The sequence below is a fragment of the Typha angustifolia genome, chromosome 3, assembly GCF_048772165.1.
Source record: "Typha angustifolia cultivar Huaian chromosome 3, ASM4877216v1, whole genome shotgun sequence".
Taxonomy (NCBI): Eukaryota; Viridiplantae; Streptophyta; class Magnoliopsida; order Poales; family Typhaceae; genus Typha; species Typha angustifolia.
Genome location: NC_133241.1, coordinates 4,994,801 through 5,010,734, shown reverse-complemented (window position 1 = coordinate 5,010,734; position 15,934 = coordinate 4,994,801). Strand labels below are relative to the sequence as shown.

Below are 15,934 nucleotides of genomic sequence, written 5' to 3'. Positions count from 1 at the left end.
ATGAGATGCACGTGATAATTGGGCTAGAACGTTAAATTCAATCCTATATTTAAAATCTCCACTCAAAAGATAAGCAAAACTCCAATCTTAGAGAAAGAATATTCAAAAGACATATATCCCTATGTAATATTTACATTAGAACAATCTCATACAACTACAAAATTGGCCAAAAGAATAATAATAATAATAATTTCCCAGAATAATAATAATCACACTAAGTTTGAGTAGTGTCTCCTCTTATCCATAACCCATTCTTTCCTTGTCATTCAACAAAAGAACTTTACTCCTTAGTCTTGCCAACTCGAAATCCAGCAGATCATAATAGAGTTGCATTAATTATATGTACAACCCTTTTCATCAAGCAAAACAGCCTATTATTTTTCAGACATAGCTTACATGCAAAATATCCAACATAATGATCCTGCAACTTCTTAACTTCTATGTCAGAACTGAAGTAATGAATCAGAAATCCTGAACCAACACTGGCTGACACAGCTTTTAATGTGTTGAAGCAACCACCCAGATAAAAAGTGCTGGAATGACACCATTGATAAAAGCAATACTACTGAAGAATCGGGCAGCACGCAGACAGTAGATCTATGGTCTCTGTGATGATTATGAATGAATGAATTTGATAACAAAGTAAACTTGAGGCATTGCAGAATTAGATAAAGAACCAATACATTGCTAAGTGAAAAAGATCTGAATTCAAGTATCTACTTTATTATTACAATGAATAATCAGAGAGGTGTTTTTGAGTGCACAAGCGGAGTTTGAAAGGATGAAATCTCATATGGATATCATCAATCTACAGAAGAATTGGATTAAAGGATACAATGTAAATAAGACAACCAACAGATTCTCCAAATCTGATTGTCAGGTATAGTGTTATGGATCACCTCATAAGTTAATATAAGCTGACATAAAATAATTGTATAAGACATTCATACAGGTAAATGTTTGGAATGCACCATTCCTAACAAAAGAAAAAGAATAGCTGTTCTTCAGAAATACTTGAACTACAAGTCAAGTTGATTGAGAATATATAATGCTTTTTGGGGGGTCATTATCCACATTAGTTTATTACATAAGTAAAATATTTAGTGGGACAGGCATTTTCCCAATAAGATAGATATTCCCCTTATATTCCAGCATAACATCCTAATAGTAGACATTCTTGAATGCGGACAAAATAGAGAATCATCATAGTGACTTCTAAAATTTGATCATGTATGCATAGAAAAAAATTTCAGAATGTGCGATATCATGCATATACTTAGCAAAAGGGGCTAATGTCCACAGGAGTTACTCTGAAGTCTGAACCAATGCTTATAATATAACTCCAACATATGCATTAAGCAAAATATTTAGGCAAATTGCAAAGCTACTATTGAATAAACTGTTTGATAATTTTGTGACCACTTCTGGCCCTCGCATAAAATCATGATATAAACAGACTACATGAGACTTGACAAACTAGACAATGATAATTGTCATTTAACTGACTGAAGGTATGTTCTCACTAGCAAATGAGTCTTGTGGGAGCAACCCGGATTCAGAATTTCCAGAAGAAACTCTTATGCAGATTTGACCTATAAGAAATCTAGGTAGAGATAGAGATGACAATGTTAAAACAAATTATATTATTTTCACTGGTATCCCCACAGTGAAGACAAGTGATTTTCAGTTAATTTTCAAATGAAACTCCAACTCCAACTTATCACCCCTCAGGAAGTGCTTTTGATCTAGTATCAGCAAATGCAACTCAACATCCAACCATATCACCCAATATGAAGAAATATAGTTCACAGTGAAGGAATCAATGACTTCGGAACTGCAAGGCATGAAAATACTTGCATAGTATTTATTGTTCAACTCTTAAATGTAGGAATCTAGGATGCCAATCTCACTACAGAATTGATAATAAATGATGCCTCATGCATGTAATCTTCACAAAATCAAAATCTTGGTTAGCTCACAAGAAAATATTTGCATAGCATGATTTTACACCTAATAGGTAGGGTTTTCCATCTCACTTAATACATAAACTATACAATCTTGACAACATCAAAACTTTTTCAAACTCTACATAGTAATTGCTAATTAGTAAGGAACAAAATAAAATTAAAGCATCTCTGGTAGAACACCTTGTTAGTCAGCAAATCATTGTAATCTTGCTAAAGAGTCCAGACTCAAAATCTCCTACTATGTTGGATATGAGGGAAGCCCATAGTAAAGTTCCATCCTCCTATCTACAAAATTACAAGCTTTGTAAAAGGTTTACAATTTTGCACTCAGAAGTAGTACAGGAAACCCGAAATTTTAATCTCCTTACTGTATGCCCATGACATGTTCATGCTTTACAGATAATAATCAAGAAATCCTATGATAAATCCATGTTCTTCAGCAAGATTTACAAAGCTATTCAGAGATAACACGTAAGGTCTAGCATTGTCTATGCTCCAGCTCAAGATAATGAATTGATTATTGTTCTTGATAACTACTGCTCATGTATAACCATAAAATGAGGAACTGCTGTTTTTTGCGGTAGATGTTTCCATTACTGTTGTACAGATTTTTCAGTCTAAGTACTAAACCTTTTAAGGTAATGACTGTTTGTAAAAGAAGCTTCCTAATATTTGCTTAAAATAAAAGTAGAATGAGAAGGGAAAAAAAAAATTCAAGATTCAAAACTTCCCTTAGCTTTCTCATTTCTCATTAATAATGTAAATATGTGGCCCGCAGTTATTCCTTGAGAAACTTAAGATTTGTTGATGGCTATTATATGGCCAAACCTAATAAACTAGTCTTAGTTTCTGTAACAAAATATCAGTCAAATTATAAACAGCTGAATATGGCCAATTTTCTGCAGTATTACTTTGCTAAGATTGAAGGAATGAACCTTGTGATTAGGAAAAATCTCCTATTATGAGCATCAAATAAATTCTAGGCCAAAATATGGAACTTTAGCTACAATTGCAAACTCCTAGTGGTGAACAGGTTGTGGCTAATTAACTAATAGATAGAAACAACATGACAGCACCAGCGAACAAGATAGAGAAAAGGGTCTCAGATAAGACACAATAGAAACCAAGCAATGAAGGATATAGAGTACAACCAAAAAAGAAATGATGGGATGATTAAACCTCAGCCCTCCAAACTATTAAAAATTATTACTAAAACCCCATGAAGTTTTCCTTTTGATACAATGTCCCTCTAGAAATATGGATTTGTAATAAATAGCACCTTTCTTTAGTCTGTTGTCCCTTTCTAATGGTGTGTCATGCACATGGTCCTCCATATGTTGTAATTGCACCTAAATGCTCTTCTTTGTAGGGAAACAAAAGGTAATTTGCTCTATATAAAATAGCTCCTTCCCCCTCTCTTTTCCTCCTTTCTCGCCATTCCTTCCCACCATTTGTTCTCAATCTTCCTCCAAAAAAATTGAAGTGGAGATAGTCCTCTAGGACTAATTGTGGCACAAGATGAAGAGCTAGATCACGGGCTCTAGCAAAGAAATCAAGAGGGTTTGTGAAGAAGATGAAAGGGGAAAGGTGGTCTAGGAACTGTCACAACTTAGATAATAGTTCAGAGCATTTTAGAAATTGCAGATATAAGTGAAATTTAACCAACTGTGTGCTCTTCAGCCAGAGGTGCAGAGGTAATTATGTTATTCCTGAAATGGCATTAGGATTTTCAATTTTGCCCATAGTTTGAAGAGACATTGTAGCAAAAAGAAGTTCAGGGGGTGTTAATGATATTTCACAATAGCCGAGGAGGTCCAGATGTAGTTATCCCTAAAAAGATTCCATATCAATAATATGGCACAACTATCTAAATTTAATTCTTTAACACTTATATCATAATCTTGGAAACAGTCTCCTCACAGTTGCACTGGGGCGCCTTAAAGGCACTTAATTCATAATGAAACATGGGTAAATTTTATAATAATGCCTCATCAAGATGATTACTTGCACCACCATGTACTACCTTACAAGAAAAATCTTGAAAAGAAGATATAATAGCTTCATAATTTTCACCCTAAAAAGGAGATAATTTCCTATCTCTCTGATCACTTCCAATCAAAACTTCTAAACTTTAAAACATGAATCGACTTTTACTGCAGCACTGTCAAATTAGAAATATATATACTCTTGCAAGACAAACCCTCAAGAAGCTTCTTCCTCCTCCTGTCATAGATATAAATTTAAATATAGAAAAGACATTGTAAATCGCCAAATTGGGCACTAATTTATCATTTCCTCTATCAAAAGTTCCCACCTTTGTACATCCACAATATCAAAACCTTCCCAAACTTTCGACCAAACTAAAACAAGTCGGATCTTTGGGAGGGAAAGAGAAAGAAATAGATCCACACTCACCAGAATCAACCATAAACCACCTTCAAGTCTCTGAAAGCCCAACAGCGCCCACCAAGACAACCGCAACAACTCCGCTTGCCAAACCGACCAAGAAGCTCCTCGCCGCTCCACACTGCAGCGTCTTCGCCGCCAATGCTGGCGGCAAAGGAGGCGCGGTTGGCTCGACCACAAAGCACTCGTCCGCCGGAAAACTTTCTCCAGCGTCCTCCTCCGGCTTCGAGGGCCCTAGCGACCACAGAACCCGAACGGCGAGTCGGATGCAACCATGGGCCCTGCCGGACTTCCGCCGGAGCGGCAGATCGAGGATGCCGCCGGTGGCGGGGAGGGAGGAGAGAGGGACGGCGGCGGAGGCGAGGGGGTGAGGGGACCGGAATGGGAGGCGAGGGGAGAGGATTTGGAGGGTGAGGTAAGAGGAGTTAGGGTTTTGAAGGACTTGGGAGGAGAGGGGGAGATGAAGCTTGGAGCTAGGGTTTAGGGTTTTGGTGGAAACCTTGAGGGCGGGGTCGACCCAGGCGAGGAGAGAGGGCTTCGATTGGCGGAGGAAGGTGGGCCCCCACTTGAGGACGTCGGAGGCGGAGAGGAGGGTGAGTTCGAGGGTGGCGTCCGCGGTGGGCGTAGAATCTTCCTCCATTTGTAACGGCGGCACCCGATAGGGCACCGAGCCGCGGCTGTAGCGGTTTCCGGTAGTTTATTTTTTATTTCAATAGCCCGAAATATGACTATCAACCGAAAAGGACTGATTATTCTTAAATACAAAAGAATTTATACTCTACCAAATTTATCCAATATATTAAATTATTTAATCTAAATTTTAAACAGTATGCATCGCCGCCGAGCTATTATTTTAAATTAAACATTGCTCCTAACAAAACATGTCACTGACCACTGCTCTACCAAACCTCCGTATCGCCAAATTATCAATAAAGTCGAGTCAAACTAAATCATTAAGTCGAACCACCAAAATAATAAATAGTTTTTTCTATAAATAATAGCATGAAATTGGTACCTTTCCTTTCACCGAGGTGGTGCGTGGATCGTAGGAAAATCAAAGGAGAGTGTGATGGCTTAAGGTTGCTCAGTTTAACTCTGTTGATAACTTGGTAGTGTGGTTTTGATAATTAATATTCTAAATTTGAAGCAAAATTTATTTCCAATTTAGATCACCCTTATCATAAGTATGTCTTTTTTTTAATCTACTTTATCTTATTTTATCAATATAAGTTAAAGGTTTGTCTCGTATTAGTGTCGTATTCATACTATATCTAGATAAACGTATCTAAATATAACATAGTATATAGAAAATCATATAACCCTAAAAATAAAAAATAAGTTAGGTTAATGTTGAGAAATTCAATTTGTTATTCAGAGATGCCATATTTAGCCTTTTCTTTTCTTTTCTCTAGAAATAGTGAAAAATTATGGTGTCCCAATTAAATCATAAATCATATTAATGAGAGTTGGATTTATTAGGCCTTTCTAAAAAAATTAAAAGAAAAAAAAGTTTGTTAGGCTAAATATTACAATTAAACAATAAATAATGTCTAATTTAACTCAAAAGCTTAAGTTGTTTGATAATATATAAATAATGACATCATATATTTAACATAAATAAAACTTACCAACTAACATTTCACAACCATTCTATTAATAGTGGGGATGACAATAAAATAGTGAAAGAATAAGTGTTGGTAAGTTGTTATATCATTCTATTTGAGTATATAACTGAAACGTTAGCATTATGCAGAGTGTCTATGAGCAATGTGAAAGGTACTTTTGGATTCACTAAACATTGGTAAGTTGCATAATTTTTTTTTCACCCTAATTGTATGGATATTTCATAGCTTAATGAGACTATCAACATGATAGGATGTCAATAATGTTCCAAGGATTGAAATCTAGCTAATGATATTATATGAATTCATCGACTTAATTAAGGTTAAATTTCACAGTGTAATAAGTTTTTTTTGTCAATTGGTTTATCTAATATAATACATGCACGTTTAAAGAGCAAATTCTGCTGACCTCTAATCTAATTGTTCATGTCTAATTTGTGAACAAAATATTGATCGCTTGATTCTTTTTCTTTTCTTTCCTTTTTTTTATGAAAAGTCCTTAGACTGAGTAGCTCATTCATAGACAAGATTATAGTTTCAATCCCTAGGTGGATCAATCCAGATCTTATATGCTAAACTAGCTAACACATGGGCTAAAGTATTGTTGGCCCTGTTTGTAAACCACACCTTAACACTTAGAAACATTCCTATCCATTTTAAACATTCCTGAATAATAGTCATGATATTCTAGTTAGCCGCTCCATCCTTGCCATTGATTGCATTAACCACCTTCTGTGAATCACTAAAAACCTAGCGCAAACCGATGCTACCTGTCTTGCCAATCTCTTTCAACCATTCAAGAATGGCAACAGCTTCCCCGACAAGGAGATTCTCACAGTGTTCTAGAAAAGCGACTTGCCTGAGCTGAACTTAGTCGGGAACCTATAAAGCGCCACTCCGACTCCACCTATGTGACCCCAATTCCAAGCAACGTCCACCCAGCAAACTATTTCTCCTCTCGAGGGGACCTCGACAATCTCGACCACCTAAGCGACAAGCATTGAGTTCTTCAGGCATGCATTAGCTAGCCTTATGAGTCTCTTAGCTTCTTTTAGAACGTTTCTTAAATTGATTCCTTTCTTTTTGAAGGCCACCCTATTCCATGCCTCCCAAAGCTTCCTTATCAGGTTGAAAGCATAAGTGAGAAGATCGAACGAGATAAGCTCGCTTATATCACGCAGCCATGTGTCCAATCTCAAACAATGGCCTATCTGAAGACCCAAGGTAGACAAGAACTATATTGCCCTAGCCACATTACATTCCAAAAGCATACACTCCACAATTTCCATGTCTACCTTGTAGATTGGGCAAGTGATATGTCTTTTGTGGGCCATGAGCACAAGGATCGCCTCCATGAGATAATGCTAAAGAAAGGTCTTTACTCTTAGGATGGCATTGTTGTTGCACTGAACCACCTGCTAGAGTTTTCGACTGACTTCATAGTTAGAAGAAGAGGCCCCTTCCGTTGAACATAGTTCTTTGTAGAAAGAGTTTGTTGTAAACACTCCAGTAGGGGTGTGCTTCCAAAAGAGCTTATCCGGCATGCTAACTAAGATTTGATTGACCCTATTATTGAGAATAGTAGCTGCCATATCCTTTAGGAATATAGAGCTTGCCATGTTTTGGTTCCAGTCGTCTCCAAGGAGAAGATGGTTCACCTTCGTAATCTCGTTCGGAAGCTGAAGGTTAGAGAGATTGAACTATAGAATTCAAGATTCATCTTTGATTGAAACTGAAGCTCCATTGCTAACTACCTAGTAGACTCCTTTCCTAAGTCAATCCTTAGTTGTAACAGATTTTGGGAAGATAACAGTTACCAGGTAGTAAATTCGAATGGAGCTAAGCACTATCTTGATTAACACTATCTTCTCGCGTGTGAGAGCTATTTGGCCCTCAACCCTTCAAGCTTCTTTTTGAACTTGTTTACCACAAAGTTGAGGGCTTCGATCTACATCCAAGGTAGCAACATTGGGTTGCCTAGGTATGTATTATTCTTATTAAGGCTTTTGATTTTGAGTAAAACAAGTATCTGACTTCTACTAGCTACTATCTTAGAGCTGAAGAGATTTATATACTTCTCCATATTAATGGCCTAACCCGACTAGGTGAAATAGGTTTCCAAGCAAGCCTTTAGATTAGTTGCCTCCTTCACGTTAGCTTTTCCAAAAATCAACAAGTCGTCCACAAACATCAAGTGTGAGATAGGTGGAGCTCCTCTCGTGATCTTTATTCCTTTGATTCTTTGCATTCTTCATCTCATCTTCTAAGAGCAGAGATAGAACATTTGAACCTATGATGAATAGGTTAGGTAAAAGCAGGCATTCTTACCTAATGCCTATAGTCGGAGAGAAGTAGCCATCCATGATGATATTTACCTCCATCGCCATCATTGCTGTCGATAAGCACGATTTGATCAATTCTATCAACTCGCCTGGGAAGTCAAAGATTTTCAGTGGGTCATAGATATAGCTGCACTCCATGTAGTCAAAGGCTTTAGAGAGATTAGCCTTGGTCATAAAAGATCCTACCTTCCTATGAGAACGCTTAAGGTAGTTTATCACTTTTTGTGCAAGAACTTGATTATCGATTATCTGTCTACCATTTATAATAAAATTTTGGGCACATAAAATTGGAGGATTAAGCAGCGGCTTTAGTTTGGCAGCTAGAAGCTTGGAGATTACTTTGTATTACACAAGCTGATAGGCTGAAAATTGCTGACAACTGCTAGAGCCTCCTTTGGGATGATGATGATGTTGGATTTATTCAGAGCCTTATCCATTCTTCTAGTGGTGAAGAATGATCTCACTACCTCATAGATAGTCAGCCTTAGGTCAGCCCAAAAATATTAAAAAAATTTGACATTTAGTCCATCCAGACCTAGGGCTCAGATGGGAGCGAGGCTCTTAAGAGTAGATCAAATCTCATCCTCAAAAGGAATGGCAAAGAGACTATCTACAACATCCCTATCGATCTTAGGCCACTCAATTCTATCAAAGATGGGATGGACAAGCAATAAGGGAGGGTGAAAATGGTGAAGATCTTCTTCAAATGATCCAGAAAAGCCGCTCTGATCCTTGTGGGGCAAGTGGTCCATTTTTCATCCTCCAGCCTCCAACTTGAGACTATCGATCCAGTTTTTTTTCTCTTACAGTAGCCATTGAATGAAAAAATATTTTATTTTGGTCACCCCATGTCAGCTATCTCACCCTAGCCCGTTGGTGCTAGAAGTCTCCTCTTAGAGAAGGAGGTTGTCATGTATGCTGCGTAGGGCTCACTCATTGGCTTAGTCTTCATCGTTCTGAGCATTAAATTGGATATCCAATATAGCTTTTTCAAGGTCTTGGATATGTTTTCTAGGAGAGAAATCGTGAGTTCTAACCCATCTTCTAACCAACAAGTTTGGCCAAGTGGTATGCTGGGGCTGTAGGTGGAGGCCCAAGCTTCCCTACAGAAGGCGGAAAGGATTCTATGGTGAGTCACCAGTTCTCCATCCGAAATCTCTGCTTGCCATGGTTGGAAGTGGAGAAGGTGCTCAGAAGTAGCGGGTTATAGTCGCTCAAATTGTTGGTAGGTAGAAGACCCTAACTGAATAGAAAAGCGAGCACCACTCTAGGGTGGCCAACGCCTTGTCCAACCTCCCCTTGATCAAGCAGTTGGCTCTCCTTCAATTAGACCAGATATAGGCTGGCCTAGAGAAGCCGAGATCCATGAGGCCAAAGTTACAAATTCAATCGACAAAATTATTATTTCTACAAGTTTGAAAGTGCAAGCCACCAGCCTTCTCAGCATCAGTAGATATTCTATTAAAATCACCCATGTAGTAGAGAGGGAGCTTTGAGTTTTCTATGTACTGATTATTCCTATCCCAAAGAGATGAATGATCAAAATGGTGAGGGTTGTCTTAGACACCAATAAAAATCCTATCCAAATCCTCAGTTAGACCATGTAGGCAAAAATGGTGTTATTATCATCTTTCAAAACATCAACCTTTGTTTCATCATCCCAGAGAAGCCACAAATTCTCGAAAAAAATTTCATCAGCCAAACTATGAGATTGTTTGAGAAGGAAAGAAATAATGATGTTTGCTTTTGCCAAACCTTACTTGGTCCCCGACAAAAACACAATTTTCTACTTGGTGCTGTGGAGGATGTTTCTTAAGTTCCGAATTGTTGACGGGACTCCACACCTTGATAATTCCATGCTAAAATAGTCATTCGGTCACCCCCCTCGTCGCGACATCATTTGGTACTAGGAGACCACCTTTGGCTTGAGAGAGTGAGTTCAACTGGCACTTTGCTTAAGAGGAGAGAGAGAGCTTAGTGCCTTGCACTTCCCAAGGCATCAGAGGCTATTCTCTAAGCCCTAACCAAATAGATTATGTGATGATCTCCTAGCTGGACAAAGAGGTCTGTATTGGAATAGAGAACAAAACATGTTCCTCGAACATTAGCTTAGCATGATCTCTAGAGCTATGAGCATCTTTTGCATGGATTTTGGGCAACAAGACCGCTTAGCGGTTTTATAGCACCTCACTGGTGGTTGCCAATGGTCATGTGCTAGGCACGCCACTTCTTTAATGCGGATAGTGACCCATGTTGAGTTGTCAGATTGTTAAGGTGCCTTGCCAGAGCAGGAGAGGAGAGACCCAATATTCTCAACATCTAATATGACATCCTCTAGCTCTTTTGGCTTGATCGCTAGGAGCCATGCCTCTTGCATTGGGAACCATCTTAATGCTACCATTATCACCCTTGGAAATCGACATGTAAGGTTCCACCAAGTCCTTACTTGCATGTCTATGCGACACGTCCACCAGAGGCACCATTCTTGGGATTTGTTCCTTCAATGGTGAGCTAAAGGAGTGAAAATGGCTCGCCGGTGTGCTTTCTCGTCCCTTGACAATAGATTTCAGTGAGTGGTTTGATCCATTCAGGTTGGAGAACTTTGTCTTAGAAGCTCCAGTAGATGTGGTTGGATATACGCAAGGTATTCCATCCTAACCTTCTCCTCCAATGCTCCCTTGTGCATGAATTCAGTGTGCTCATGTCCAGTATGAGCACAGAATGAGCAAAATCTCGGCATTCTTTTTCTTTTTCTTTTCTTATATTAGAATAGTTCTATTTTAGAATGTTCAATAACAAGAAAAAATAGTACATAATTGTCTATTCCAAATATATACATATATATATATATATAGACGAAAAGATATTATTTAGTTGCTTAATTAACTAGAATAATATTAAAGTACTAAAAAAACAACTAACGAATAATGTAAACAAAAAACTGATAAATAGAAGATAACATATATTGTCATGTATTACTTTTTCCTATTCAGTCTCAGCTTTCTGTTTCTTACTCTTATTTTTTCACTCATCACTTAATTTTAGTTTTCCTAGTTGGAGGAGTATGTAGATTCCATTTTCTTACTTGGTTTTAAATTTTGAATTATGATTCTAAATCATTTTTTTTAACTCAATAGGATTCTGTTTTCCTAAACCAATTCAGTTTTGATTTTAATTTTTCAGCTTTTGACTTTGACTTGGATTTATACTTTTAAATCTCTAAAGCTCGTTAAACTAGGGATTCATAGGGATTCATATCTTTGCTGAAATTTCATAATCAATCATATTTAGAGCTCAGCTTAGCTAGCGTTTAGAAATATATTGAATTCAAAATCTGACTATTAGATTGCAACCTTATGGATAGAATAATTGATTTTTAAGCTGTTAGATTTCCAAAGTAAAGTATAAAGAAATACAAGTGTATACATACACAAATGATGTAAATGTGCGACTATGTATATATGTATACACCAGTATTGTATATATATATTTCTGTTATATCAAAACCGGACGTGACCGAGATAAGTCTAGGATTTCTATACTTTGATTTCAAATCTCGTTCATATTCGGCTCAAAATTTTAAGCTAAATGAGTTGCTCGCAAACAATAACCTAGATTTACAGCTCTAGTCACAAATGGCTATTTTTTTTTTCCTTGGTCAGGTTTTGATATCGTTATTTGGAGAGCTCGATGTTGATGCTGTGGTTAGGCTCATGGTTAGGCTCATGGTGCATGGAATCACCTCTTGATCTTCCTTTTTCTATGAAAATCTAGAGAAGTGCATCTTCTCAGCTGATAGAGGAATGGTCATATTCTTGAGAAACCTTAATTGTTCTATATATCAAGCTTGTTTCTTTTAGATCCTTAAATAAAATATCAGTTCACTTGCAATTCCATTTAAAGAGAGAGAGAGAGAGAGAGAGAAAGAAGGAAACTTTGAATGCCAATGCAGCAATGCTCCAATGCCAATATCTTGAAAAGATAACAGAATCAGTTAACAAGTACAACACTCAGATCGATCTCTTCTTTCCCACTAATCCACAAGCAATTAAGTCACAAATGCCAATAAAGCCAAATAGATTTCCAATCCATCCTTCCTATACATCCCCAGCCAAAAGTATAAATTAACTAATGTCTCTTCGTACATGTATGCCAATGCATTAGTCAACATCCTCCATTATTCTTCCACCTTTTTCCCCCCTACGGCATGGGTCCAATCTCAAATATAATAATAAGATTAGCCTCTCAGTTGCATGTTATTGTGTTGGTCTGGGAACAAGATATCCAGCTTGGTCACATGGACTTTCTAGGGCTCTGGCTGGAATCCACCATCTCTGCCTAGTGATTGCAGACATGAGAAGAGAAGTTAATAGAGAACAATGGGATCACGCCAACTACCATAGCTCTGGGCCCAACCTATTGTTTGAATTCAACCCTAACCACTACCAATTGGACCAGCCTAAAGAGGGCCAAGTGCTCCCAACAAAGGCAGGACTAGCCTTTCTTAGTCCTTGCAATCCATGTGCAATTTAGAGGTGAAAGAAACCAAGGACAACAGTGACCTTTTCGCCGTTCTAGGTCTGTACACCAAATAATATACCTTGGGATAGTTGAGGCGATTCGGGTTTAGTTTTAGTTGTTTTCGAAGAGTCTATATAAATTGGTATCGAAATTTGTAATTTTAAGACCGTAAAAGCCGTTAACATGGTCAAAGTATTTTAGGTATCTTTAGCAGAATGCCAAGCTTGATATGTTTTTCGGTAAAACTGTCAACAACTTCTAATGAGATAAAATCACTGTCTGTAACGGTTATGTTATATAGAATAGCATACGTGACACCTACACTTAGGATAATTACACTTTATTTCTATATAGTTTGACCCAATTTTATTATACTCTAAATGTACTTTGAACTTAAATACTTAACCCCCTTGTTGTTTAAACCAAGTTGCAAATACATATTAGATTTTTATCCAAAACTAGCTATGCAAATGCTAGAATCAATGTATCTCCTTCGCACCAACTTTTTTTGTTCGTCATAAGCAAGTTGCTAAATAAATAAACTACCTCTATTATAATTAAGTCTATAAACATCCCTCTTAACTATTGGCAGCAGAGAGTTACAATTTGAAGCAGATTATTGAAGAGTTAAAAGTGCTTCAATTTGAAATGCACATGATAGAATCAGAATTAGGCCAAGCCTATGAGATTTAAATCTATAATTTGACTATATATAATTATGAAACAAATATATTTTAGGTACATTCTTTTGTGCACAAACCCACTTAGCCACAAAGACACTGGAGAAGCACTATTGGGTAGCAGAATCTGATGCAGTATTGCAGTGAATTCATGATCATCAGAGTCAGCAAACCAAAGCTACCTGACAAAGAGCACATGCAGTCATGGAAAGATGGGGGAGGGGTTTGATTTATTTTTATTTTGCCATGGGATTCCCATATTGGAATCTGACAGCTTCTTGGGCATCTTACTACATTCAGGTGTAGCTAACATTGTTTGACATTTTCTGGGACCAGTGAAAGGGGAATACAATGGGAGAGCTGACAACAATATTGTGTGCCATAGAATAATTAATTGAGGCCTCTCGTTCATTTTAAGAATAAAATTAATTTTAGAATCATTATTTTTCTTTTTTATACTTAAAATGAGGTCTTTATTTTAAGTGCAACCATTCTTATATACAATAATTATTTTTTATATGATATAAAGTAAAATAAAAAGAAAAAAAAAGTATTTTTTTTATAAAATTATTATAAATAAAGTAGATTGATGTTTAGCTCTGAAATTTTAAAAAAAAAATTCCTGAAATGAACCAGGCCAAAGAAATATTAGAAGCTAGTAGTTAGTTAGTTAGTCTTTGTTCATAAGGATTAAAAAAGAACAAACAAAAGGTGGTGTCAGTATTTGAAGCTATTATATTCATCCTAACCATCTGGTTGGCACTTTTAAATTGTCAACTGAAGAAAGGGTAGAAATGTTAAATTTCAAAGTCAAAACTACTGTGATGATTAAAGATTTGAGTCTGAGAAATACTTATAGGTTTCTATTCTTCAAAAGTAAAACTGGAATAATAGAGAGGATAATTAGGACATCATGCTGATGTGCATCCAATCTGGCATCGTTCGTCTTGTCCCTTGCTTCAAAGACCAGCTGTACAAAGTTATCTAATTCCATCTTTGAAATCTGGAGCCCACCTCCATTTCCCATGTGCTCTCCACCATTTCCTCTTTCTCTCTCTCTCTCTCTCTCTCTCTCTCTCTCTCTCTCTCTAACAGTTCATCACCACCTTATCTTCCATGGAGAAACTAATCTTCATCCCTTTTGTCTATCTATTAGGATGTTGCAAATTGGAATGCAAGCAAAAGTGCTGTAAAAGATTTGCAAACATAACAAACCTTTCAAATTAATTCTCTTGGACTGTAGAATTTGCTACAAATGACATGAAATGAAGAAGAAGAAGAAGAAGAAGAAGAAATAGGATCGGATCATTCTAACTTCCAAGCATAAAGAAACAAGCCGAATCCTGACGACCCACTTACATTCGCGTCGCTGGCTTCGATCAAACTCAACAGCGAAGTAGACGTCGACGACGAAGAACCGATCGGCGGCAGCGGCTTGAAGATGAATAAGGCGTGCCTTAATCCGGGGCTAAAGAGCCAATCATAAACGTCCCAATACACATCTACTCTCTCTTTCCCGATGGTGATCGTTTGATTCCCTCTGAACTTCCATTGAAGATGCTTCACGCTGATAAAAGAATGCCCATCGATCTTTATCACCATCTCCGGATCAGTGTTATGATCTCCAATGCTACTACACTCGATGGATATATCATGGCTTGTATCCTTCTCGTGGAACTTAGCCTTAGTAGTTGCAAACTTCTTCTTCCCAAAGATATGTTCTTTTCTCAACACCATTATCGCGTCGATGGAAGCCGGCCGCAGCCCGGTTCTCTTATAGGCCTCCTTCTTGAGATCGCCCAGGAGGAGCACCACCTCCTCCTCCGACGCCACGGCGACGAAGAAGCCCGACTGGGGCTCCGGCTCCCGCGAGAATTTCGCGCTTCGCAGGTCCCAAAACACGCCGATCGGCTTGTCGTCGACAACGAACCTCTTCGAGCCGTGCTTCCGCCAGAAGTGCCACGGCCTGAGCTCCACTTTGCAGGTGTTGGCGTTGGAATCAGTGGGCGAATTGCTGGTAGATCCCTCCACTGCAACTGAGAAACCATGAGCAAGCAAGTCTTTGCACCAGGTGATGGTGATCAATCTACATTGGCCCGCAATCTTGGTCCTGTACACAGTGGTTACGATGGACTGGCCTGACTTGGCTGAGGAGGAGGAAGAAGGGTCATAAGAGAGCTGCTCACTTGGGAAGAAGCAAGAAGGGATAGGGAATGGGTCTTGCATCTCAAAGTCTTAGTTGAGAATAGGAGAAAGATTGGAAGGTATACATAAGAGAGAGAGATGGACTATTGTCTCTCTATATTGCAACAATTTAATACTAATAATAATAATAAGGGAGAGAGAGATTGGAAGCTCCAATCATTTTTCTCATAGCTGGGGACAGTGGAGAGAGC

At 37.9% G+C, this 15,934-nt stretch overlaps 2 protein-coding genes across 4 annotated transcripts; both read right to left on the bottom strand.

The window, feature by feature from the left end:
* Positions 1–211: 211 nt before the first annotated feature.
* LOC140758056 (uncharacterized) lies at positions 212–5,096 on the bottom strand. 3 transcript variants are annotated; one of them, XR_012104071.1, is made up of 3 exons: positions 4,383–5,096; positions 2,148–2,252; positions 212–606 (listed from the first exon to the last, which is right to left on the bottom strand). XR_012104071.1 is itself a non-coding variant. In XM_073094059.1 (2 exons), exon 1 carries the CDS (start codon positions 5,011–5,013, stop codon positions 4,405–4,407), a length of 609 nt encoding a protein of 202 aa, XP_072950160.1. In that variant the 5' UTR covers positions 5,014–5,096; the 3' UTR covers positions 215–606; positions 4,383–4,404. The 3 variants fall into 3 exon arrangements, 2 of the variants coding, with proteins under 2 accessions (XP_072950160.1, XP_072950158.1); XM_073094059.1 differs by lacking the exon at positions 2,148–2,252 and having other exon boundaries at positions 215–606; XM_073094057.1 differs by lacking the exon at positions 212–606 and having other exon boundaries at positions 1,971–2,252.
* A 9,402-nt stretch (positions 5,097–14,498) lies between these two features.
* Positions 14,499–15,934, bottom strand: LOC140758151 (uncharacterized). The gene has a single exon (XM_073094222.1). It carries the CDS (start codon positions 15,762–15,764, stop codon positions 14,844–14,846), a length of 921 nt encoding a protein of 306 aa, XP_072950323.1. The 5' UTR covers positions 15,765–15,934; the 3' UTR covers positions 14,499–14,843.